Here is a 27,210-nt window from a genome sequence, read left to right on the forward strand (position 1 = left end):
TCTGATGTGGGTGTGAAACTTTCTGAGGGTCACAGGATTAGAGGGCTGGGCACCCAAAAAAACACATGCTCACATTCACTTATATGAGCAAACACAGAGCTGAAAACTGAGAACCAAGATTTTCTCCCCCTGCTATGAAATATGTTTACCACATCTACCAGCCCTTAGGACTATAAATTCAGGCTAAGTTACAAGGGCTATAAAGTCAAGCCACATCTCCCTGATTCCAGTCGTGGATGGCTGCAGCAATGCCAACAGGGACCAGGGGAGTCTTTTTTTCTACGTGACTGGCTGGCAGATTTGCTCTGTGGGGACAGTGCGGTCACACCCAGGTGGTCTGGAGCTCAGGTAGTCTCTGACAGGTTTCAAAACCCCTACCATGTTCAAACCAGCTTCAGTCTGGTTTGGCTCCAGGCCTGAATTGCTCCCTTAAGACCTGTAAGACAGAACCCATCTTAAATCACACCTGCCCTGTGTGTGTGGTGATCATGAAGGGAGTGCTAGTACTGCTTTACATGAACTTTGTCTATTAAGACTCAACAGTATGTGGATGTATTTTATATAGAGATGTAAAGCGGCAGAGGGAACTGCTGTGTATACACATTACATTTCTCTCTGACATGGGAGAATTTAGTACTGTGAGAAAAAAAAGACACATTTTATTTTGGAAATGAGGTGCGTCACTGAATAATACCGTGTTTCACAACATACAAAAAACTGTGTAATCCTCCTGATTCACCCCTGGAGATGGGAGTGGATGTTTATACAGAGACAGTCAAGAATGTCCATTATGATTCAAGCGATGGTGAGGATGGCTCGCTCCCTCTTCCTCCTCTTCCTCTTCTTCTCCACCAGCCGGCCTGTGGCTTCAGCAAAGAACATCACGTCCTCTTTGCTCTCAATCTCCCGCTGGAGGAACTGGAGGGCCGCGCTGTTGAAGCCCATCACGTCCTGAAACACGCACAGAGGAGGTGGTGAGGACTAACACGAAAAATAGATTTTCTTTGTGGCTGAATTTGCTTTTTTCCCCAGAGATGTTACTTACTCTGATTTCGCGCACTTTTGAGAGAGTATTCACCCGAAGCTCATCGATGACAGACAGCAACATCTGGTTACTGGAGATCTGGCCAAAATGGATCCTGGCAAGAAAGAAACAACAAAGTCAGCTCAGCCCAGTGCTGTAAAGTGCTGGACTGTAACTAAGTACATTTAGTCAAGCACTGTAGTTGAGGTACTTGTACTTTACTTGTTTATTTTTTATTAATGCCACTTCATACTCTGACATCACTACACCTCAGAACATATACAATAGCCACTGTACTAGTTAGTTTACAAATTAAGAATAGCTTATCAAATATGATGCTTTGATAAAGATTAAACCAACCAAAGTATGTAGAATTAGATCTGAAATGATCAAATGATTAACTGGTTTGACAATTGACATAAACTTCAATTAAACTATTAAAATATTCTACGGTTCCAGGTACCATGGTTCCTGAAAGCCATGGTACAGTCAAACACAGTGTTTGTCGAAACTTGTGGTCCCTCATTTTTCTATTTTTTCTTTTTATGGTTGTCAGTGAGGACATATTGTTAAAAGGGCCTTTTTCAATTTTGCACCTTCAAATGTCTCAAACATAAAGATTTAATAAATTCAGTGAAGAAATCTAATTAGAAAATTTGTTTCATTCAGTATGTTTCAATTTGCAAAAACAGTGGGAGGTGACTGTACTTTTTTTTTCATTCTGAAACTATTATAATTATACTGTGACATTATTCAGTTGAACTCACTCCTCAGATATACCGTTGATGCATGCAATTACAAATTAGCTTAAATGAGCCCAAGTGAATAAAAATGGCTCAAAGATAAAATCCTTTATTTGTTTTTTAATTCTTATATGTTGTGTGTTGTGCCACCACTCAGGCCATCCAGTGATTTTCATTTAATTACCAAACCCCTTTTTCTTTTCCACACTCAGGCAGGTATCTTACTTGAGCAGGAAGAAAAGGCAGCGGCAGACCAGCTCCACCTCCAGGCCCTGCTGGATGTAGCTGTTGAAGAGCTTCAGCAGCTCAGGGACGTAAGGGAACGGTAACACCAGCAGGGAAACCTCCAGCTCGCTGATGATCACAACACAAATATAGGAGAAAGAAAAAACCCATTGAGTGTAGTTACATGCACAGATTGGCTTTATGGATGAAGTCAGAGTGAAAGATCAGTGGGTTTGGTCTGGTCAGCCTAGGCTCAAATCTTACCTGGATCTGACCTTCCTTATAACATCTAAGACGTAGCGGGACGGCTGAAAGACGGACAGAGACAGACTTAAGTTACCTACAGCCAGAAAACAACCTAATAACAGTAAATTTAGATTTGTTATTGATATCACTGCTCAGTTATTGTAGGGAATGTTGGCTAGAAATTTAATCTTCATTCATCACTGTCCTACTTACTGAAACATTTTCCAAAAGCCACAAGGATAGGATTGGGTTTCGGTGGAGGAAGCTGCAAAACAACATCAGCTGTCAATTTATTTGAAAAAAATCACAAAAATCCATTAAGAAACTGTAATAAAGTTTTCTGTCACAGCAAAGGATATTCTCAGTGATTTCTCAGCCTGGCTCAGCATCTAAACAGGATTACTAAAACAGGGTGTCTGAGGATTTTTATGCTCCACATCCCATGCCGCACAGATGTTGTGAAAAGTAGGATTTACTAGATGATGTCTCTACCTCTTTTCCTGCGTGCTCACAAGCATATTTATGCTCTTCCATCTTCCTGATTTCCTCTTTGTAAAGTTCCAAAGCCTCCATTATTCGCTCTGCCTGCAAAGAAATCATGTGACAGCAAGAACATCAACAAACATAAAAGAAAAATTAAAAAACTATATCTATATCTAAGCTACAACCTTACATTATCTGTATATTCACTTCAAACTGAAGCTCCAAGCAAGAATGAGAATGATATTCTTGCTAGAGGAGGTGACGTGAACTTACAGCTTTGACTGTCTCGACAGTCTTCTTGCCAGCTGGTGCTGCCTCTCCTTGAGTCTCTCCGGGTACCTGTAGATTAAAACACGTTAATGCATCACTTAACATCCATGATTTTGCTGTTAAAATGGTGATATTGTGTTTAATTTCCTTTAATTCAGCTAATCAGGTAGGTGAGAATGTTCTTATTTAGGTGTCCAAAAAAAAAAAAAAAAAAAAAAAACCCAATGAGACTCCTAAAAAGTGTCATAAATCTTCCAAGTGAACTGTTGCTGTAAATCATGGCAAACCATTCCTTATGCTTTGAAATCTGAGCATAACAAAGTAAGGATTTGACTAGTTTGGGAGGTAATGTTGACCCATCCTCACCCTCAAAATCTCTCTCCTGACCAATGTGAAGCTACAGCATATCACTCGTATATAGATAATGTCTGGTGAAAAGTATAAAGATGTTGACGAAGCACTCACCACAGGCACGTCTCCTTTGGCCATGCTCTCCTCAAACTCTGCCTCTCGCTCCTGTGAAAACAAAAACAGTTTAAGTAAGAGATACTAGAAACTGTGTCCTTTAAGTGTGTGTCTGAGCATCTGTAAAACGTTCTGTCTCACCATCTCCCGTTCCTCCTCCAGGATGATGGGTTCTCTGGTTCTTTCCCACAGGCGCAGGGACTTGTCGTGGGATGACGACACAATGTGGTCGCCGCTGGGGCTGATGGTCAGACACCAGACCTCCCGATGGTGGCCCTGTAAGGCAGAAAAGATGTTCAAATGTCAGCCACCACTGATATCTTGCATTTTAGCATTTGAGGTGTGAAGGAATCCTGCGAGAGGACCCTTGGACTAAGCCACCTGACCCTAAATGTCAAGGGCATGGAGAAGAGTGTCACCTCTAGCGTCTGGATGTGCTCAAACTTGTCTGCGTCCCACTGTTTGATCTTCTTGTCCTTCCCCGCTGTGAAGAAGAGGTGAGTCTTGGGGACAAACTGGAGGAACATGATGCTGTGGAGAACAAGCACAGTAAGAGAAGAGAGAGGAAGTCAGATAAGCAAATATGAAAATAATTCAAAAGCTGGAAAGCAGGGATGAAAACGGCAGGACAAGACAGAGAGACACAAGGAAAGAGAGTTAATAAGCAAAAAAGGATCAAAAGAGAGGCATGGAGAAATCAAGAAAGAAAAATAAACAGAAAAATGAATCAAAAAGAAAATTAAATTAATTCAAGGAAGAGAACAAGAAAAAACAGAGAGGACAGAAAATAAAATGATCTGCGAGAGAACAGATGAGCGGTGAGATGAAAGAGCAGCTGGTGTGAAGTCACAGGGCAGTCCGAGTTAACGGGACATGGATCAGAGTCCCTGACCGCAACAGATGAAGTCAGAGCTGGAAAGTCAAGAACCTAGAAAATGATTTCATCACCAAATTATTTGATGAAAACTGCTCCAGGGAACCTATGACAGTTTTGGTTTGTGTCTATGTTGTCGGGTGTTACCTGTCATCATGAGCAAACATGGAGCGGTGACAATCGCCAAAGTCCAAACCCCAGATCTTCACATTTCTGTCAGCGGAGCCAGTGGCAATAAGTGTGTTATCCTGGTTAACAGAAACACAAGGTCAGAGTCCGGAAGGCACAACTGTGGGTCAAGATGACCTTACTTGAGTCAATGTTGATTCCTAATGTTAATGCAATGACATAGCCTGTGGAGACTTCAGCCTCTAGTTTTGCTGTTTGCTTTCTATGAATAGGTGCCCATTTTGACTTTAACACATCAAAACACGCTGCAATGTGCCGGAAAGGCAAGGAAGAGGAAGTCAGAAAGCTAGTAAGGTCCAGTTCAGACTGTACGAATTCAGCCAGCTTATCATGGCCGACTGATATCCAGCATCAGGCCTGAATATGAATGCTGGAAATGGCAGATGGTCCACAGCATGACAAAAAGTCTAGCATGTTGTTTTGGCATGTTTTTTAATATTTTCCCGCCTTGTCTGACAATGTGTTCCTTCCCGCTGACCAATAGGATGACAGAGCACTCTCTGCTGTAAACATGGCCTTATGGCATTGCGTTTGACACGCTATTGACACTGTGAGTAACAATGGATGTAAACATAACTTGTGTTTGGTTACAAGAAAACTCCATAGGAGTAGGACTCCATGTAGATTTATTTGTCTTATATAGTTAGAAACTTAGGGGTGGCACAGTGGTTAGCACTGTCACCTCTTTTCTATGTGGAGTCTCTGGCTTCCTCCCACAGTCCAAACACATGCAGGTCAGGTTAGTTGGTGACTCTAAATTTCCCGTACGTGTGAATGTGAGTGTGAACGGTTGTTTGTCAGCCCTGTGATGGACTGGTGATGCCTTTCGCCCAGTGTCAACTGGGATTGGCTCCAGCCACGCCCACTTTCATTAAGGATAAGAGGTATAGATAATGGATGGATGGACGGAAGTTAAAAACTTTGTTTATAAAGCTGTGTTATATGTGCATTTTTGCAGCTTGAGAGTACTCACGTGTGAGATGTCCAGACAAAGAACAGGCAGCTTGTGTCCGTACAGAGACAAGAAGAACTAAAGCAAGAAGAGGGAAGAATGTTAGCAGCATCTATTACACTATCAATGCAACAGTATACACTGAATATGCCATTTTTTTTTTTAATCAAACACAGGCAGTCTGAATGTTGTGTAATGTTATGTATGTAGGGTGTACCTTCAATGTGTCTGTGTAGAAGATCTTGACAGTGCAGTCTAACAAAGAGACAGCCAACAGTCTGTGATCAGGAGAAAACTTCACACACAGAACGTCTTCCTCCAGCTGCAGAGTGCGTGTGTGTTTCACTGTCAGCCTCCTTTATCACACACACACAAACACACACACAATCAATATAAAATGAAACATTAAATCATCATACAATTCTATCTGAGAAAGCAGACCAAATATAAAGGAAATCACCTACAATGATTCTTAAAAGGAGTCAGATGTGACATTAGACCAACTAACTGGTTGTTACAGGGGACAATATCTGTTGTAGCTGAGTGATTCATTTGGGATGCAAAGAATATGAATAATCCTAACAAGGTGGAACAAGGTGGTGACTTACTTCTGGCCAGTCCCCTGGTCCTTGATCAGCTCAAACTCCCAAAACTTCACTGTCTTGTCTGCACTTCCTGTCACAATCCCCCTCTACAGGAATCACACACACACAATTAATCAAAAAAAGAAAACCAAATACAGTGGAGCCAGTATGTGGTGTGTCTGCACTCTCTCTGTCTGCAGGTGTGACTGCAAACAAGACAGATGGTCAAAAGCAGTCAGGTTTACCTGGTCTGGGGCCAGGCACAGGGACCACAGGGCTCCATCGTGGGCATCTACAGTCTCCAGAAGGCTTCCTGAGGCCAACTCAAAGATCTGCAGTTTTCCACTCTGATGGGAAAAAGCGACACTCAATGACCACAAAACATGAGCTAGAAAAGATCTTTCCAGTTCTTGCAGATTCTTCTTTTTCTGAACAGGTCTAATAGTTCTGAATGAACCAGCTATTGCAACTTTCTCTACAGAGAATATTGTTGTTTGGCTTAAGAACCTGATGGACATTTATCATAACCACATTAAGTGTCTGACTGAGTGGTTTTGTGTTGGAATACCTTAGTCCCCAGGATGATCTGTCTGTCTCCAGGCACAAAGAGGGAACAGAGGGCATATTCACAGGACATGGTGCGAATCACCTGCAGAGTAGACCTGTGGCAGGGGGTGTGACATCCAGTTAGAAAACCTACCAACAGCTCCTTTAATCCATGTGACAATATGAGTAAAAACTAAGACCGGACTTGATGAGACTGAAGCAGTTTCACCTGTTCCACACTTTGACTGTGTCTCCGGAGGCGGACAGGATGGCCAGGTTGTCAGAGCTGAAGGCCAGGGTGCGCACGTCAGTGCGGTGGCCACCGAGTGTGAGACGAGCTGTCTTGTTGGCTGTGGGGGTCTTGTCTGATGTCCTCAGGCTGTAGGTTTCAACAGTGTTGTTCTGCAGCAGCAGTGCCACCTTCAGCTCACCGCCCGCACATGACAGGCAGTCCACCCATCTGATGGGGGATGGAGCAGATGTGCATGAAGAGTTAGGAAATTCATACATAGGTTGTGGCTTACAGCAGCGCTGAGTGCATAATTTTGTGTTTTTCCTTGGCTCCACACTGACCTGATCTTGGCAGAGGCTTTGAGGTTCGTCAGTCTGATGATCTCATCTTTCAGCATCCTCTCCACCATCCGGCTCTGCTGCTTCCTCTCCTGCATCTTCTTGAGCTCTGCAGTAGAGGGCAGCCACACCACAACCATCAGCATGCTGAACTGAAAATTCCATCGCTGAATGTAGATGACAGTACAGCAGTTGCAAAAGTTTTAGAAGTTGGTGCAATTACCAACAAAATGCTTACTTGGCTGCCTTCTTTTTTGCTTTCTTCAGCTTCTTTGTCATTTTCTTCTGCACTTCCTCCTCTGACAACACGGTGAAAAGCTCCAGGACTGAATCATTGCCCTGGAGGAAGAGGAGGATGTATATATATATATGTGGCATTAATTGCTTATGTATAAAATATTTAGATAATCAATATATTTTAAAGTCACACATTCTGTACACAAAGTGCACTAACTGCATATAAAGCTACTTAACAAGAATTTAAAAATCTCTGTAATTCATCAACTTCATATGACTGCTGCTTCGTTTCAGCACATATTAACTGAACACACCGCAAAACTACAGCTGACATGCAGCTGAATGCCGACAAGCATGTTCACTGTGCCTGTGTCTACATGACAGGAAATAACTTGTCAGTAAACTGTGTTCCTAATCCAAAAAATATTAAGAAAAGACAAACAAAACTAATGAGGCAACAAACAAATCTTCATGGCAGTGTGAATCATATTAAACAGTCTTGTCATGTGGACAAAATACAAACTGATGGAACACAAATTTCACACACAATTTTCTTTGATTTGCACTTGTGCTGTCAGGCAGTAGTCTTATGCTCATGAATGAGAAGTATGCTTAAAAATAATTCACATGGCTAAACAGCCACAAGACTACACCCAGAACCAATATGTTAAATCAGACAAGTAGCCACTGATGAGAGGGCAGAAAAAAAACCATCAAAACTATAGATGATAGCAGGCGTCAGACGGCTCAGCTTCACTGAACAAATGTCACCTTGAGCCTGAGCTGGTACCTGTGATAGTGAGCTTTATCTGTGCTTTATCACATCTGTGACAGCTTGAGGCACTTTTATAAACTGAAAACATTTACTATGACTCAGTATGTTGATACTGACTACTACTACTAAAAAAATCTTCCTTCAATTCCCTGACATCTCCTGATTCATGATTTCAGAAACCCTGAAACTCTTTTTTCTTTTATGATTTTTCAGAGGGAACTGGAAAAAAAAAAACGCTTCGACACTCACATGGCAGGCGATGACTCTGGCCTTCGCGTCTGCTGTCAGCGAGACGACTCTGTCCCTGGCCTCTCTCAGGATGGAGCCTGCTTTCTTACAACTCAAGATCCGCTGAGAGACAGAGAGAGAGATACAAGTTTAAAGCCAAGTATGAGCAGAAGAGATTTATCTCAGGTCAAGAAGGTAAACTGCTGTTGTATGTAGTATGAAATGAATATATACAAACATGACTACTCTTGTACCTCTTCAAGACTTTCATCCACTCCTTCCTCATTGTCTTCATCATTGTCATCATCCAGCAGAGTTTTCCCCTTCTTCACCTTGGGCTCACCCTCAGCTTTTTCCTGAGCAGGGTGCAAGCACACAGAGACAGAGCTTTCACAAAAACTGATGATATGTCTCAGATTGGCAATTTTCTTTTTAGCTAGCACGATAGCTTGATAAAATTTCCACAGGTGGAGCAGAAACACTTGCATGCACTGAGGACAAAGTGTCCAGCTGCAGTCTTCCTCACCTCCTGCAGGTAGTTGATGTCCCAGGCTCGAAGTTCACTGTCTGCTGAGCCTGTTAACAGCCTGTTCTGCTGGTTCAGTAGCACCATGCCCCACACCTAAAACGCACACACAAATAAATACCTTCAGCTAATTTGCTACTTGTCCCATATACTTTATCCTCAGTCACATTCATTCCTTTGCTTATGCTAAATGATTTCAGAGTAAGAAGCCCCTCACCTCACTGCGGTGGCCCACCATGGTCTTGAAGCAGTGCTGTGTGTCCAGATCCCACCACTTCACAAAGCTGTCCTTGGAGCTGTATGGCGGCAGAGCACAATGGTAAATGGACTGCCTTTATAGTGCTTTCTAGTCTTAATGACCACTCAAAGCGCTTCACACTACAGGTCACATTCACCCATTCACACACACATTCATATAGCACCTGTTATAAACATACAAAGTGCTTACTAACACATTCATACACATTCACACACTGATGACACACATCAGGGGGACAAATCAAGGTTCAGTATCTTGCCCAATGCGGACTGCATGCAGACTGTAGGAGCTGGAGATTGAACCATCAACCTTCCGACTGGTGGACGACCACTCTACCTCCTGAGCCACAGCCGCCCCAAGATGATGGATGTACTGCGTTAGTAACATTACAGCTCTTATTTTGAAGTGTTAAACTCTTGCTCATTTGCATAAAGTGACTGAGGTCAAAAATCACAGCCCTGAAAACTCTTATTTCTATATGTGAATATGAAACTCTTCAATACAGGATGACTTTTTGCAAAAGTTGCTGAAAATGATGCAAAAAGCAGGCGTTCTTATTTAGACACATAATATGACATTGTTCCCTTTTTTTAAAGTTGCATGCCATGAAACAGCATTTAGGAACTTCTGTCTGGGAGCAAGGAGCTGCAACATGAACTAATGATAACTTATTGTTCGAGAGCCATTTGTTTTTTGGCTGGAGAATGAATGAAATTTCCTCTTAACTTCACCTGCCGATTGCTGTGTGTGTAGTGATCTCTTAATAATTAGAAGCAAAAATTAATAATTCTTGTCAACCAGCCAAAGCATCAAGGGAAAGGTGTATTACCTGGTCACCAGGAGGTTCTTGTCTTTCAGAAACAAAGCCTGTGTGATGACGTCTTTATGGCCTCTCAGCCTGTACAGACCACATTCATTGATGATGTCCCACACAATCACATCTGTGTCCTGAAGGAGGAGGAAAAGGTAATGATGCTTGAATAGGCAACAAACCATTAGCCTACATTTACTGATTTTATCACCTCTGCTTCTCAGGTGAAACTGAGTAGTTACATCCTCATCTTGATGTTAAAGGTTGCCTCTAACTCACCTTGGAACCAGTGACGAGCCGTGCTCCCAGTCCGTCATAGTGTATAACGGTGACGGCAGACTTGTGGCCGTTGAAGGAGACGTTGCTCTCGCCATTCAGCAGGCTGAAGATTCGCACAGCACCATCCTCGTAACCAACAGCGATATGGATGCCATCAGGTGAGGGGCAGAGGAAGGTCACCTCGTGTTTCTGGCCCTGCAGGATCAGGACCTTGACAAAAACACAGAAACACATATGCTGGATGAAATCTGAATTGGAGAAGGGACCAATTTCTAAAGTTGCTTCAAACTGAAAGCTGCTGTCATGACCATATCAGATTCTCACCTTCTCTCCTTTTCGTACATCCCAGATGAAGACATGTTCGCATGCAGCCACAGCAACATAGCGCCCCTTCTCTCCCCCCCGGAGAGTCACGTATGCGATATTGGCTTTCTGGCTTCCGATTACTCCAAAAACTGCACTGGCAACGTAGCGCAGGTACTGCTTGGTCAACCCCATGACCAGCAGCCTCAAGGTGGCACTGATTCCTGTTTCAAAGGGAACGCTGGTGATGAGTTATTATGGCATTAAAATATACAGTGTTAAGCTTTGATTGGTTCATAGAAAAAGAAATCACTTTAGTGCTTGTAGTAAAAATGTGTATATGCCAAAACATTGTCACTTTTTTAACATTACAAAATATGATAACATCATCTGCAATTCTATTATTTCGATGCTAAATATATGGGAAGTACACTACATGACCAAAAATATGCTTGACACCTAACAGTTACACTCACATGTAACTGTTAAATAGGTAAACCCTGGGCTTTAATCCTCTGCTATGAGTGAGGTCAGTGTTTCAGTTCATCTCAGAGGTGTTGGATGGTCTTCCAGACTAATTTTTCAATTAAACGTTTGGTTTCATCTTTTTTGTTCAACTAACAAGATATTAAATTCAGAATGATATATGACAAAGAAAAGCAGCAGGTTCTGCCGTTGGAGAACCTGGTAGCAAAGAACATTTTTCACTGTTTTTGCTTTAAAAATGACTGAAAAGACTAATCAATTATCAAAAGTGGCTGATATCCACATACTATTGGGTAAAAGGGCATATAATAATTACAGAAATAGAAATCTGTTCGTTTCTTGAAAACAAATGCATCTTTTGTAAATATTTTATTTATCGTTATCGATTAGTTATGTATCTAGGGCTGCAACTAATGTTTATTCCCATTATTGATTAATTTGCTGATTATTTCCTCGATCAATCGATTGCTAATTTTTTTTTCTATACACCAGAAGAGAGTAAGAAATGCCTGTTGTAATTTCTCACAACCCAGCGTAACGTCTTCAAATGTGTGCTTGTTCAACCACAGTCAGTTTTACTGTCATACCTGACAAAGAAAGTTATATTTGAAAAGTTTGAAACAGATAATGTTTGACTAAGGCACTACATTACACACATAACTGACATGAATGTGCTGTGTGACGTTATTAATGTGTTCAAATGTCATAATACATGAATTACAACGACTTATAGTGTATCTCTAGTGGAGTTTATGGCGTTTCGTGCTATTTTCATCCACAGTGGTGTCACTTACTCACCCACTATGACTACAGGTGTATAGCGGTTTTCTGATAATTATTTTTGCATATCATGCTTTTAAATAACCTACAAACTCACTTTTTGGTAAATTTCTAGTTGTGCCACACGATAGTCAACACAGTCAGAGGAGCGTTCGTTTTGTTAACTTGGACTTACCCGCGTGGTAGGACTTTAGCGCTTCAGACCATCAAAATCAACTCAATATGCGGCAAACCCCGCCCGCTCAAAAACCCCACGTAAAACAAATCGAGTACACTTCACCACAACACACCGGTTGTCCCTGAACCCACGTGGTGACGTCCCCGGGTTAAATGTAAATTATAAAACCAGATATAGCGCAGATGTAATTCTGTAAATGTTGAACACAGAGCTGAGATTTTTATCTTCAATGCAGCGCGTTTTCTGTTTGTTCAATTTCTCGTCTTACCTCTGAGAAGCTGCTGCTAGCTTTAACTGAACTGTGCTTCCTCCTGCGCTGCTGTTTCAGACCCAACCAATCGATCACACATCGACTAATAACTGGTTACCACCATACTGTACATTACTAGCTTGTTTGTTGAAGTATACTGTTCCAGCAAAATTCAGAATAAATATATTGAACACAATCATGGGGCAAGTTTAGCTTGTGTGCAGTGTTGGAAAGTAATTGAGTACATTTGCTTAAGTACAGATGGTAGTTATGTACTTTACTTGAGCATTTCCAAAATGTGTTAAAATGTGATGCCTTATTAAACCAACAGTATACACAGTTCTTGCTGAGACACTTTAATTTTACATATAAAAATACCACATTTCATATTTTCACCTGCTATATTGTGACGATTTGCCGTTCGTGGTTTTAAAATGTAATAATTCTCATAATTTTGAGGTTTGGACTATTTAATGGACAAAATAAACTCTAACAAAACAATCGATTAATCAGGAAAATGGCGAGAGGATTAATCCGTAATGAAGGTTGTAGCTCTAAACACAACAGTTAAAATGAGTTGGTTAGACATTATTGCATGTGTGATGTTAATCTAAGGAGTTCTGCATTGAGTAGGCTGCTCTTAATAGTTTTTAATTACATTTTGCTAAGTACACTGTAATTTAAGCAACAATTCAATACTTTTACTTGTAATGGAGTACTTTTACCATAGTGTTATTAGTACGTTTACTAATGTAAAAGATCTGAGCACTGCTGTGTGTTTTTGCTCGATTGCTCTCTTTCTGTTGTTTTTGTCTGCGGCCCCAGGAAGAAGCACAAACACTTGATTAACCAAAGGTTTTAGTTTATTGAGCTGTGACGAGGTAACTTCGATATTTTGTGGCACAAATTTGTTTATCCATAGAGTTATTGACAGAAAAAATGCAGTGACTTGTCACAGATCCCTTAACAACCTCAGCGGAAGTGTTCCTCGCTTGTTAGTCAGCTGATTAGGAACTGAAAAAGAGATAAATCAAGTCAAATACAAAATAACAAGAATAGTACCGGAAATACGATACAAAATAAAAGCAGTATGACTTTTCAAGTACCTCAGAGGGAAAAGGACGAGGTAAAAAAGCATATCAAACATATCTGCAATAATAACTCGGGTAGATAAGAGGCACTTATGTTCCTTGTAGTTTTCTCTGTGCTAACTTTAAATCTTAGTTTGACACATACATTCTGCAAACTAATGGAATCTTCAGGCTCTTCTAATATAGTATTAATCCAAATTGTTTTAAACTATAAAAACACACATTGAATTCTAAGGAGTTGATGTAATCACCTTTTATGTAGTAAAACATCAGATACAAATATTTTTTTTCAAATTAGAGCATGTTTGTGAGTCATCTTACCTTCATGTTTTATGTCACACAACAAGGAAAAATAAAAATAGAAAATAAAAAAAAAAAAACACTTTTCCATGTCATGTCACACTTGACAAAGTCAACTTTTTCCCTCTAAAGCTGTGTCTAACATACATAATTTAAAACGTGTGAAGTGTATAAAATATAGAAATATTAAAGAATCTGTTACAAATAGACCTGAAAAACAAAGAAACAAACAAAAAAAAAAAACAAGAAGTCCAAGGAAGAGTAAGAATGTGCGTGTGTTTCTATAAAAGGCATATGTAATTTGAGATTTTTTTAGGCTGAAGCTCCACCTCCTAGTGCGTTAAAACAGACAAAAACATAATCTGAAATTAAGTTTGTGTGTCTAAATGTAAAAGCTAGATTTTGAGGGGGGGGGGTCAATGTAGTTTTATTTTGAAATTCAACACCGGATGTTGTTTGATGTAATTCGCTCACCTGACGTCGCAGAATCAGCAAGCAGTTAGCATGCTGGCTAAATCAGTAAACCTGCTCAATTGTCACTTTTAAACTTAATTTTTGTCTGTTTTTGCGAGTATTCTGTTTGTTAGTATGAGAATTCCGAGACACTACAACACCTCTTGAGTGTATACACGCCGTGTCAAGATTTATTGATTATTTTGTGTATGTTTTTTGGCGTGGGCATCACTTCTGCCTGGAGGAAATACAGCTGGCTAATTAGGTAGGTAACTGCTGATTTAATGATTTAGGGAGACGCTGACTGGCCAAAATACAGTCTTCATCGATTTCTAAACGAAATATTACTCTTGGGGACTGTCATAAATATGTTCAGGAAGATAAAGGCGTTAACTTATGAAGAGGAAATTTATTTTTTGACAGTAATAGGACTGTTTCTTAGGACCAGTCCCACCTCTTACTTTCGTACTACCGTCCTGTGTTTTGGTTAAGTTAATGAGATATAACGATGTGCAGCTGTTCCACAGTGGTAAATAAATCATAATAGCATCGTGGTTGTCATTTAGCAACCAGTCAAAGCCAAAAGAATCAGAAATATATTTTCAGGAAAGCATCATGGCTTCCTCATCTAACTCACTATTACAGGTTATTAATTGCTGTTTAATCTGTCTTTTATTCCATTAAACATGACCTCAAGTTTAGTAATTTCTTTCAAACATCTGGTTTTGTCTGACTATCAGTCCAAACCCCCAAAATACTCTGTCTACCGTGATGTTAAGCAGTGAAAGGCAGCAAATCTTCTCAGCTTTGATCAGTAAATGTTCTGCATTTTGCTTGATAAATGATTTAAACAATTACCAGATCATTAGAATTGTTATTAAATTTGATAATTTTTAAAAAAATTGTTTCACTAATAATTTTGTTAAATCAACAGTTCAAAAAACAAATACATTTACACTGATTTATGTAAATAAGTATGCAACAAACAGAATAGCTACAGATTCTCTCATTTTAGAACCTGGAAAAAGATGAGAAAGCATTTCTGCTTGATAAATGATTTAATCAGTATTACATAACTTTATTCTGTGATACAACCTGTGAATTTATTTCTCCTCATGAAAAGGTTGGTGTCTTGAGTTAAGTTATGTCAGGCTGTCACTACATTACTGGACAGAGACTGCTGTTGTGCTTGTATGCAATGAAGCATGCAGCTCTTCTTCTCTAATCTGCAGATAATGATATTACATGGAGGCTTCTTCGTAATCAGCCACTTTAAATCAGTCCAGTCTGGTTTATGTGGCTGGATTCAGAAAGAAATTAGACATATGCAGTTAAAAATCCGGGAAGGTCATTCTGTCAGTTGGGAAATATTTATCAGAATAAACTACTACCTCTGTAAATGTAGTTGTAGATGTTGTACCTGATTTCAAAACGTCATGAAAAAATACACTACTCTTTTTACTGTATAATTAAAAACATTTATTTTGTTTTTTGTTTTTGCCCTGCCTGCTTGCAGGGAGACTGCTTGGAGATCAGGTGTTAGCCTGCTGTACCAGAGGGGATGGATCCTCTGGGTGCTCGCTCCCAGTTCGTAGATATCCAGACTCTCCCCACATGGCAGCAGCAGCTGGGTGAGGATGGTGAGGAGATAGTGCGGGATGAGAGCGACAGCCTGCCCAGTCAGCAGGCCTTCCCCTCACCCTTCCCCTTCAGACCGGACATCAATCGCAAGATCATCCTCTTGTGAGTCACTCATATATTTCTTCATGTTGCCGCTGTTTGGTGAACAGTCCTTTCTCCTAACTGTCAGCTTTTCAAGAGCTCAGCCTCAGTTTTTGTTTAACTGACTTGAATTTTTGAGTTTGCCTCCAGTACAGCATCATATAAACTTTTAAATGGAGATACAAAATGTGAACTTGGTTTGGTTCAGAGAAGTATTACAAACAAATACAAACAAACCATGTCAGATAGGATTTAACCTATGGCTGGAGCTTGCGCCAATCAGTCATAACATTAAAACCACTTGACTTTTTTGTTTAAACATTCCCTCCATCTTGTGGAATAATTTAAGGAAGTGTCAACTGACAATGGTCCTGTTTGCACTTTCAACCTTTCAGTAATACAATCAGAGTGAAATCCATGCCGATGATTAATACATCCTTTATTTATTTAGTGTTGAATAAGCTAATCACACATCCACTGGAAAAACTGATTTACTCCCATCACACTTTCCATTTCAGCATGAAGTGGCCAATCACTGAGAACAGTGAGCTTTGTTGTTTTTGGGCAGAAAGTGAAGAAGCTTCCAAACAAAATCTCTCCACATGTTTATTTGAGTTTTTATTTGTTCACTGCTCATGGGAAAACCCTTGAATCTGTGGCTCTAACTCTTGAACTCAGTAATCCTTGCTTTTAATGTGTAACAGTTATTGAAGGTTACTTTCTGAGTAAAGAATTAGATTTTCTACATACTTTGCCACATTTTCCACATAATAAATACATGGGCAATATACACTTGAAATATAGGTGTGAAATCTTAAAAATCTTAAAAAAAAAATGTAATTCCACATAAATCAGAAATTTTGATTTCTTTCAGACATGTACCTAGTTGTTAAGAAAGTGCTAAGAAATGTAAAGATCTGATGTTCAGTGGTTTAATGTGAAGATATATTGGGCACCAAAGCACAACATAATGTTTTCAATACAGTTTTCAGCAAGCCATAATTTGGCAAATATGCAACTCTAGGCCACCCATTTTGGAGGTTGAGGACGTCTAACAGTGTAGAACAAAATGTCAAGCATGTAGCGTAAATAGTAAATGACTTATTGACCCTTGAAATTTTTAAACAACATTTATTTATTAGGGCCACAACCCCTTTCTTAATCATCCAGACGCTAAAGGGGATAAAAGCTGAAAGTTATGCACACTAGTTGTTGGATGCAGTGACAATATTTACAAATCTATACAAATAAATCTAAGATGGCCAGAGCAGCCCCATGCTGAAACCAGTCAAATATCAAATTTGATCACTATACTTTTTTTTTCCTTTTTTAAACCTTGCACTTAAGCAGTGCTCACACTGCAATACCAAAATCCTGATCCTGAGGCATTCAGCCTGTGTTGAGTATTGTAAATATTCCACCATTCACCAGAGAAAACATAACTTTGATATCCTAGAATATACAGGAGCAATAACACAAACTTGATCAGGTGTTAATGTAGCAGCTTTAGGTCTGTAGTGACATTGCTGCCTGTGTCTCTCCACATGCTCGCCCAGACTAGTTCAGAGTCCACATTGCCTCATAAATCCTCTTTGTGGAGGAACACATGACCGTCCAGAGCCCGATTTGGCAGCAGTTTCTCTGTTAGAGCCTCGTTGTTGTAGAGGGCCCTCCTCTGCTCAGTCATCAGGAGCCAAGCACATTCCTGCTACCAGGAAGAATTGACCCTCGAGCAGTGGTGCTTTTTTAGCATGTGATCACTTAAAGTGAAAGAAAAAATGTATCTTGTGACGCTTTGATAGAGGCTGCATATGCCCAGTGGTGAACAGTCCCATCATGAACATATTTTCCTTTTTGCCAATGTCAGATTGTTGCATTTGAATAATTTTTAGACAAGTTTCTAAAGATATGCAGCATGAAACTGAATTCTATGAAACTGAACTGTTTTTTTAATGTAAATGAGTAGAAATATAGCTCAGGTCACTCAGGTAAATTCTCTGGTCATAGTAAAGAAGAAGGTCTGTTTATTATTGGTGCCTTCACAAAGTCTGGTTGTCATTTTTACTTCAGCTGATAACCTAATCATTTTGATACCCTAATTTTCATATTAGATTTAAATTACGACAGTATTAAATACAGCAATTGTGGTAGGGCTATATATGAGGTAATGTGCCAGCCACTCATATATTGTATGAGAGTGGAACCCAGTGTACAGTATACAAAGTACATACTTGTTGACATTTTACTTCACAAGGAGTATTTGCAGTCTAAGTGTTTACACAGATGTATTGTATATAAGAGTCAATAAAACAGGATCTGCGAGGCTGTGACTGCCAGCGAGGTTTGTTTCTCGCCAAGAGTTATCCTCTGGCAGACTGGTTTGCTTTGGATTATGACTCATCTTTTATTAACCGAAGAGGGGATGATGTTTAAAAATAAAAAAAAAAACCCTCTCATTCTCATTCCTGGAGGCTGAACTCATCTTGTGACCAAATGCTTTCAACACATGCTTGAGTAGTTCCTCATTGTTCTTTTCAAACAAACCCCAAAGGGCTTCAGACATTGAAGCAGTAAAATAAGCATTTTACTGGCTAAATGCTGTTTCTTCAAGGTTGTTTGGATAAATATATGCAGACTAATGGATTTGTGTGTGGTCACCCAATCACTGTTTCAATCACTGTTTGCAAGTCAGATAAAACTTGAATGACCCTTGGGCTTGGGATTCACTGCAGTAAATACTTAAGGTAGAAATATAATATTAATAAGAATATAGCAAATGGTAAGCGTTTCTGGCAATGAATAAAGGATAAATATTGAAAAAAGCTGTTTGAGAGTGCACACCAGCAGAAATATAATAATATAAATCATTGAAGACTGAAATTTGTGCAAGATTTTGAGCGAAACAAAAGCTAAAAATAGTTGTAATTTGTAGCCAGATAACATATTACATATGTGTTTGTGCCTACATGTTTACATATCCTAGCATTTATACATTTCTAGTTCAGGTTTTAATAGAGTTACTTGTGTTTCTTTCCACAACAGCACTGGGGACCTTGCTCTTCTAAACTGCACTGCCATTGTGAATACAAGCAACGAGTCGCTAAATGACAAGAACCTGGTGTCTGACAGCATCCATCAGCTCGCAGGGCCGGAGCTGCGGGACGAGCTGCTCAAACTCAAAGGTAGAGTTGAAGTAAAAAACTGGAAAGCTCCCAAGAAAATGTTGAGCTCATCTGCTCAGTGATGCTGTGGGTTCAAGTCTGGAGGCAGAATGCATATTCACTGGTTGTTTTATATAGACATGACCACACATGATGCTCAGCTGAATTTAATAAAAAGGGTCATAACTACCATTGCTACTCTGATATATGGTGAATTATGTTTTAGAAAGGTTCCACAGCTACTCTATGAAGAAATGCGAGCTCTGAGAAAAAAAAAAAAAAAAGGTTCTCCAAAACAAGACCAGTAAAACATAAGTAATACAAATGGTCTTTGGAGGAGTGTGCGTCATACCAAAAATGAATCCGTATAGCTTGGGTTTGACGTGCCAAAGCATCTGTTTCTGAAGTTTCTGTAGCCATGTGAAATACAATGGAGGTGAATGCAATCTAAATTGTGGTGCTCACAGCATTGCACATTACAGCAGTGGAGAACTCCATTAGTTGAATCCATCCAGCCTGGGACCTGCATGTCACATCTCTTCCTCTCTCCCCTTGTTCCTGTCTGTGTTTTCCTTATTCAGTGTTCAATAAGGGCAAAAATACCAAAAACATAATCATCCATCAGCTATACCACTTATCCTTTGAGGGTCAAGGACTGGAGCCAATCCCAGGAACCCTCTTGCCATAACAGGACAGTGCTGACCACTGCACTAGCAAGTACTTGAACCTGTAAAAGACTAGTATCCATACTTACAGTTGATTTTGAGAAGAAAGAAAGTCTGGATTTCCTTTTTTCAAATGCAACAGTTGTAGAAGCCAGCACACAAATAACGAGATGGGTCACTGCTGGGTCAACAGGCTTTACAGTCATAACCATTTTGTAATTGCAAAATGGTAAGTCAGTTTTTTTTGCATGTTTGTGCGCAGGATGTCGGACAGGGGAGGCAAAGCTGACCAAGGGCTTCAACCTAGCAGCAAGGTTCATCATCCACACAGTTGGACCAAAGTACAAAGCCAAGTACAGAACGGCAGCTGAGAGCTCGCTATACAGCTGCTACAGAAACATCATGCAGCTGGCCGCGTAAGAACAGTCACATCAGCCATTCAGTCAGTTAGTCCATCATTCAAAATCCAGGCAGTATTGATGTTATTGGCTTGTATTACTTGTATAAACACACAGCATGCTTTACTTCTAAAGTTGTGTTCATCTGCCAGCGCTACATCTGACACAAGTGAATCCATTGATTTCTTGTAGTGTTGAGCTGTCATGACAAGATTTTTCAGATTTCAGCCTTTTATTCTTTTCCCTCAGTTATGATTTTGCTTGGTAAACAATATTTTTGTGCCTGACAGGTGCAAAAAACAAACAGTGATTTGATGAAAGCCACTCAGAGCTCTCCAGCTCTTCTCAAAAATGCATGAAAAAGATTGCAGGAATAAACAATCTCAAAAACACCATTGGGAGAAAAGCTCCATCTGTCTTTAAGGTAGATGGTAAAATCTTAAATGTAGCCAGATATAGTAACTTATTTAAGTGGTAACAAGGGTTTTTTTTGTGTTTGTTGCATCTCTGTTTGATGATGCCAATGTTTAATACTGCAGCTCTGTATCTAATTGGTTGTAATAGTTCAGCAGGGTCATTGCCAGAAAATGTGGGCCCTGTGCACATTCAGTCCCCTCTTCCTTCCTCTCTTAATACATTAATTCTCATGCATATACGGATAACTATATAACAACTGAACAGGTTGACTGAAGAGATTATAGAACAATATTTCCTTTGTGGCTGCTCAGGCTTTACTATCCCTGGTTTTAAGACAAAGGTAGAAAAAAAGCAGAAAACTGAAAGTCAGTCTTCACTGGCGTCACGCTGCTCACAGGCAGTCTCACTCTTCATGACGCAGCAAATCTCCTTTCAGTGTGAACTGAATCTTGTCATGGTTCAATCTACTTACCAATAATAAACTAAAATCAGTGCTACTGAAACAAACTGTTTCAATCATATGGCATTTGAGAGGATTTTGTTAACATATGATAATCTGAAGTTCTCTTGGATTCCTTAGATTACTGTCTTCAACCTCACTGTAGGAGTGACCACCAGTAACTAGTAAAAAGATAATCATTTAAAAATGAAAAAAAAAAAGACTTTTAATGTGTAGCTCCACTGCATCCTATATGAATAATGTCTTTTTGTGGCATTGCATGTTCACATGTAAAATTTAATTTTAAATGTAAGCCAAGACTAATGTAATGTTTGTGTAGCTGATGTGTTGTGTGTCTGTGTGTATGTGAGGAAACCATCTCACCAGTCATTGGTGTGTAATATAAATGTGGTGTAAAGCTTGTAAAATTGTTTTTCTCGCCGCCACAGAGAGCAGTCAATGGCGTCTGTTGGCTTCTGTGTGGTGAGCACGACCAAAAGAGGTTACCCACTGGAAGATGCTACACACATCGCTTTCAGTAAGACAACACATACAAACACACACACACACAGCTGTCATTAAGAAAGACACACACACCTCTTTTTATCAGTGAGGTACATACCCACACAACTTGTGGTAACAGTGATAGCCTTTTGTCATGTCACATATCACACTTTCTTTTTCAGTACATACACACATCCACAGAGACCCACAGATAATTGTCATGGGAACTAAGTTATAACACAGTACTTAAGTCCCAGACAGACACATTACTTGTGGCTACTCCTAATTAGGTCAGAAAATTATACAGGTAGACAGACATGCATCTCTGGAGCTGACACATCAGACCACATAAACAGTATGCTCAGAACATACTGAAGCAGCTGCTTCCTCAAAAAGCTTCTGTATTTACATGGAAACACCTGTCAGTATAATGGAATATAATCCACAAGCTACAGTCCGCAAAGTGAACATAAAGTTGAATCAAGACAGTTTGAACAAAAGCTTAACATTTCTAACCCTCATGATAGTAGGATTTATTGCAGGGACTGTTTTACTACACTAGTAGCAGTATTAGTTGTATACACAAGTAAATACATATGTGAATATATAATACAAAGTTGTTTAAGCCAAAACATTCAGTGGTTTTGTTTAATGTGCGGATTTGCTGTTTTATGTCTCTTAAAATCTTTCAGTTTCAGAGTATTTTTGTCCAGTAATTTGTAGAAATCATCTCGAGAGTGTGGAAACTTGAAATTATTTTGACATTGACCGAACGTTGGTATCACCCAATACTTGTCTTGTTGACTGCCAACGGCCTATCTGCAGATAAGATGACATTCACCAATGGCAGTGGCCAGTGTTTATCTGTTCCTCAATTTTGCACTGGTTAAATGTTGTGTTGGTTGTCTGTGGTGGGGCAACAGTCGCCTACCCAGCTGCAGATTCGGAGAGGATCCAGTAGCTGGCACAGTAACCACCCATAACAGCTACTGGCTGTCATGAGGAAGAAGGTTGTGTTATTAAATTTGTATGATTGAATTTGCACTCATTCAAACACTATTATCAGCATCAGCCCAGAATTTCATGATCAGTGCATCCATATTTTATACCTCTAGTCCATTAGTCTTAGTTCCTTCAATTTTTAAGTTCGTGGTATGTCTTAATAATGTAAGGTGACAGGTGTGTATGTGTGTGTGTGTGTGTGTGTGTGTGTTCATGTGTTTATAGGAACAGTACGGAGGTTCCTGGAGAATCATGGAAACAGCATTGAGACGGTGGTGTTTGCAGTGTCAGACACAGAGGAGGTTTGTGTCACCTACACAGATGAATCAAAATATTTTGACCACTCACAGATGAAGTGATTAACATTAATTATCTTGGAAGAGTGGCACTTATCAAGGTCTGGGATAAACTAGACTGTAAGTTAACAGTTCGTTCTCATAGATGTGGGGGAAATGAGCAGGTGTGAGGATCTTAGCCACTGTCATCTTCCTGGGCTGCATCCTTCAGACAGTTGAGCCCCTTAACAGGGGCAGTGGCAAGACGTCAGTATACTCAAAGCGAACTACTTCATATGACATGTCAGACACATGTCTTTATAGTTGTTCTTAAAGGCTTCACTTAAAGGCAGTGAGAGAAATTCAAACCCTGTTTGATTTCTCATCTCTGTACACCTGGCCGATCACAGCATGAAGAGGGCATGCTTGTCAGATTTCAGGCTTCAGGCATTGTTTGACCATTCAACAAGTATGCTGGTTGAAGCATCCTTAAAGACACCAATTTAGAAAGTTAGATCCTGGGTGTCGTGAAAGACTTGAACCTGCATGTTCCTCTTACTTAAGACCAGGCTTTTTTTATGCTGCCCTGCTTTCTATTATGCCTGCACATATATTTTTAGACATTCGTGATAATATTAATATGTTTGTGTGTTCTTCCAGTCAGTGTACAAGAAGCTACTGCCTCTGTACTACCCTCGCTCTGAGGAAGAGGAGGAGGCCTGTCTGCCTCTCATCCCAGCTGACATTGGCAACTCTGAGGGTGAACCCGTTGTCCCAGAGAGACAGATCCGCATTGCAGAGAAGCCAGGCAGCCTGGAAGGTACACCGATGCATCATAAATCTTTCTTTGTACAATGCGATGACATTTTTCCTAGCACTAGAAAGGACACATACTGTAATTTGCTTCACTTTCATGACCGTAATCTGTTAAGAGTTGGAATTATATTTTTTCAAGTGGTTGATATTTAATTTTGGAATCAGACTCAGAGTTCTGGTGTCAGTAATAAATAGTCCAAGATCAATTGATGTGTCGTCATGGCCGTAAAAGTCAGCAAAATAAATGCACACAGGCAGAATTTAATACTTTATTTCTCCCCATTTCTATCCTCACTCATCTCTCACTAAGAAAAGGGAACCGCTTGTTGTTTTTTCCTCCTCTAGTTTATTTTTTTAAATAACTTTTTTGAATAATGACTGGTTCAACTACCAGTCAGCCAGCCAGCCAGCTGGCCATTTGGGCAACCAATCAGTCACCCATCCAGTGTGACAGTCAATTAGTCAACCGCTCAGCAACTCAAAATTTCAGCCAAAACATCAGATGTATGCTCAGAGATGAAGGTCTGGGCAAAGATGAAATTTTGATGAGGACAATATGTTCAGCTCAGCCACTCAGTGAGCAAGTCAACAGACATGGAAGAGCAGTGTAGCAGAATATTTTGTAACCATCTCAGTGGAACATCTGGCTGTCTGGATACTTTAGGCCACACTTGTACCTCCACACACTCACACACACCTACGTGTGCGCACACTCACTCATTCAGAAAGCCGTGTCTTTTTGTAGGACGTCATGTTTTCCACAGAGAATCATCTGCATATTATAAAGAGTTTGAGTTTGTGACCAGCAGGCCTCTTTAATACAGACAAAGCAGGTGTTTTTTTGTTGTTCTGAACTCACAGGTCGTTCGAGGACATCATATTTATATTTGTCTTAGTTAAATTAAGTTCAATTCCAGTCTTTCCTGGAATTTCCTAGAAATGTGTCTAATTAGTTCAATTTAACTGCAAGGACATGCCACAAGGTGCTTTGCAGATTTTATAAAGGAAAGAATCAATGATAAAAAATATGAACAAATTCAGAAAGAAGTGATATGAGCTTAGATGGTGGTTGTTAGAGGGCAAGGAATTACATTTTCCAATGTATTAACAAATGTACCATAAAACAGGTTAAAGTAAAATTATATAAAGTAAGTAACTAAAACGAGTCACATGAAGAAGGTTTCATTTACAGTATACATGTTAAAAGCTAATAATAAAAAAACAAGAATTATATGAGAAGGACATCAGGCATGAAATGACTATTATTTTTGTTCGGAGACCTTGAATGACGTCCTCTTATTTCAGACGTTTGGCAGTCAGCATCATCCACTGCTCATGTGACAGGATGAAGCTAGTATTGCTGCTTGTTGTTTTTGACGTATAGAACTTTCTGTGTTACAATCTTGATTTAGAGTTACTGTATGTCACGGTGCAATGAATCCTGCCTTTGTAGTCTGGTTTCAGTGACGACTTGTAGTCTCGCAGCAGGGGTGGACTCACTTTCAGTCTGGGAGGTAAACAGTGTTGAGTGGTCAACTGATGTAGGGTGGTCAGGATGAAGAGGTTAGGTGTTAGTGGCAGAAAGTGCCTACACTGAAACCTAACACTGAAAGGTTTGCACACAAACTATATCCTTCACTGTGGAGAACTTGGCTACAGCCTGCTAAGGTGCTCTCTCCCCCTTTTAAATCAGGATTTCATTGGCAATGCTGCATTTGTTTAATTTTTTTTCCTCTTCAGCCCAGTGTGCCAAACGTCCAACTTGGCTAGACTGTCCAGACTTCAGATCAAGGTAGCACTGTTCAATTTAGGGAGGGGCTGCTCGTTTATTCCCCTGCTGCAGACTTAATCAGGCCATAAATAGAGTTTGTGTGTATGGACACAGAGACTGCAAATGCTCAGCTCCATCAGCTCAGTTCACAAGGTAGATAACCCACAGTAATCAGGACAACTCTCTCCTTTGATGTTCTGAACCACAGGACTTTATTTCTGCCTTTTTTCCCTTTAATTAGGTAGTATACGGTAATGAAATGAGGGGGTTGATGCAACAGAACGTTCCTAGAAGGAATCACAACCAGAGATGTTACAGTCAGCATCTTAACCTAAACCCTCTAAAAAACATCTTTCCAAGACATTTTATGTGAACTGAATAGTTTTCGTAAGTCTTGAGGCAACTGAGCAGGTTCAGCACTGTACTGTAGTTGGCTCTGTTGCAAGTTAAGTAAATCAGGCAAAGAAGAACAAGAAGGAGAAATTCAGACTCCCTTTCATTTTGTATGACCTTTGTAGTTTTGAGTCTCATTTTTTTCTTGTATTTTGTCTAAATGTTAGTTTTTGGTGAAGAGGATTGGGAGAGTAACACCAGCCCATGTGTTAGTGAGTGTTTGTGGTTTCTGTGTTGAGCCTGTTGACTCCATTGACCTCCAGTCTGATGTCAGCTGGCGTGATGCTTCAAAGAGACGCGATGTGGCTTTGGGGTGTTGATCCAAAGCAAGCAGGCTGCCTGCAAGTGAGACCCAACAACAACAGGCTGATATACACACATTGACAGGCACACATGCCCATTTGGATGCAGATAAAATGCGTGGACATGCAACAACTGTACATGTGGTTATAGAGAAACAAGCAGAGAAACAGACTTGAACCTGAGCCTGAATTCTGTCGACAGAGTTTATGACCTAAATCACAGATTTTTCACAAATGCAGATACAACAAATAGTGTCATGCTTGCAGATAAATTAGCATCTGTAAAAGTAAATAAACACGTGCAGACAGGCTCATGCCTTTAAATGTAGTTAACAGACTTACAACTTGAAAAATTCAAGTATACAACAGATCTTTTGTGGGAAAATCATCATTTCAAAGATCAGAATGAAGTCAGATCCAGGATTTTTAGCTGTTTTCATTCCGTAAGGAGTGTACTTAGGGTCTCATGTGTCTGCGTGTGCGTGTGTGTGCGTGTGTGTGTGTGTGTGTGTGTGTGTGTGTCTGTCTGTCTGTCTGTCTATCTATCTGTCTGTCTGTCTGTCTGACTGTCTGTCTGACTGACTGTCTGTCTGTCTCTCTCTGTCTTTGTGCATCTAACTTTACCTCTTGCGTATGCTACCACTACCATAATGAATACATCAAAGCTAGTAAAGGAAATTAAAAGTAGATGTATTACCTGCTTCTTTGTTTGTTTGCCTAGATGATGCTGAAGAGGAGACTCTGGAGTTAGATCTGGGTCAGGTGGGGAATCATGCTTTCGCTCGGATGGAGGGTGATGTGGACAAACAGCGGAAACAGATTCTGCAGGGCCAGATGTCAGAGGCAGCCATGCAGAAACAACACCAGAGGAAGTAAGAGTTCAGTCCAACTCTGAAATAACATACTATTAGGAATGTGATATATATGATGAAAGACATTGCTCCAGTTTTCAGTTATGATCAGTTGAGCCATGTTAGATGAATATTAGCATTACCAGTATTAGCAAAACAGTAGCAACCAATAAAAAACAGGGATGAAAAAAACAAGATTAACAGGCTACAAAAGACCTGGCCAGATCTTTTTACATATACAAATCATAGGGCACTTGGCCATTACGTTATTATATTGGTTATCACACTTGACTATTTTTTATTAATAGCAATTTGACCTACATGAATGATTTTACTGCATAAATGAAAAAATACAGGTTATAAGAGA

At 39.9% G+C, this 27,210-nt stretch overlaps 2 protein-coding genes across 4 annotated transcripts in view; one reads left to right on the forward strand and one right to left on the reverse strand.

Annotated features, from left to right (window-relative positions):
• Positions 1-542: 542 nt before the first annotated feature.
• Positions 543-12,379, reverse strand: wdr3 (WD repeat domain 3). Its single transcript, XM_018660706.2, is given in 28 exon segments — positions 543-951; positions 1,046-1,139; positions 1,993-2,121; positions 2,257-2,307; positions 2,460-2,503; positions 2,731-2,823; positions 2,995-3,060; positions 3,457-3,507; positions 3,598-3,732; positions 3,876-3,987; positions 4,478-4,578; positions 5,493-5,549; positions 5,689-5,827; positions 6,080-6,162; positions 6,301-6,402; positions 6,624-6,717; positions 6,831-7,061; positions 7,175-7,242; positions 7,244-7,280; positions 7,410-7,510; positions 8,433-8,534; positions 8,666-8,767; positions 8,938-9,033; positions 9,155-9,233; positions 10,026-10,144; positions 10,287-10,496; positions 10,611-10,813; positions 12,302-12,379. Coding segments are annotated over 27 exon segments (2,826 nt in total). The 5' UTR covers positions 10,785-10,813; positions 12,302-12,379; the 3' UTR covers positions 543-795.
• Positions 12,380-14,143: 1,764 nt separating this feature from the next.
• gdap2 (ganglioside induced differentiation associated protein 2) overlaps positions 14,144-27,210 on the forward strand; it is a 33,443-nt gene continuing 20,376 nt past the window's right edge. For all 3 annotated transcript variants that reach the window (XR_001959278.2, XM_018660694.2, XM_051067053.1), the window contains exons 1-8: positions 14,144-14,392; positions 15,644-15,870; positions 18,892-19,031; positions 19,938-20,091; positions 21,379-21,467; positions 22,661-22,737; positions 23,371-23,530; positions 26,714-26,864. Coding sequence is in view for 2 of the 3 variants with exons in the window: in XM_018660694.2 (XP_018516210.1) it covers positions 15,689-15,870; positions 18,892-19,031; positions 19,938-20,091; positions 21,379-21,467; positions 22,661-22,737; positions 23,371-23,530; positions 26,714-26,864 (953 nt within the window). In the remaining variant the exon portion in view is untranslated. The remainder of the gene's footprint in view (positions 14,393-15,643; positions 15,871-18,891; positions 19,032-19,937; positions 20,092-21,378; positions 21,468-22,660; positions 22,738-23,370; positions 23,531-26,713; positions 26,865-27,210) is intronic.

Source organism: Lates calcarifer, linkage group LG1 (genome assembly GCF_001640805.2).
Source record: "Lates calcarifer isolate ASB-BC8 linkage group LG1, TLL_Latcal_v3, whole genome shotgun sequence".
Classification (NCBI taxonomy): domain Eukaryota; kingdom Metazoa; phylum Chordata; class Actinopteri; family Centropomidae; genus Lates; species Lates calcarifer.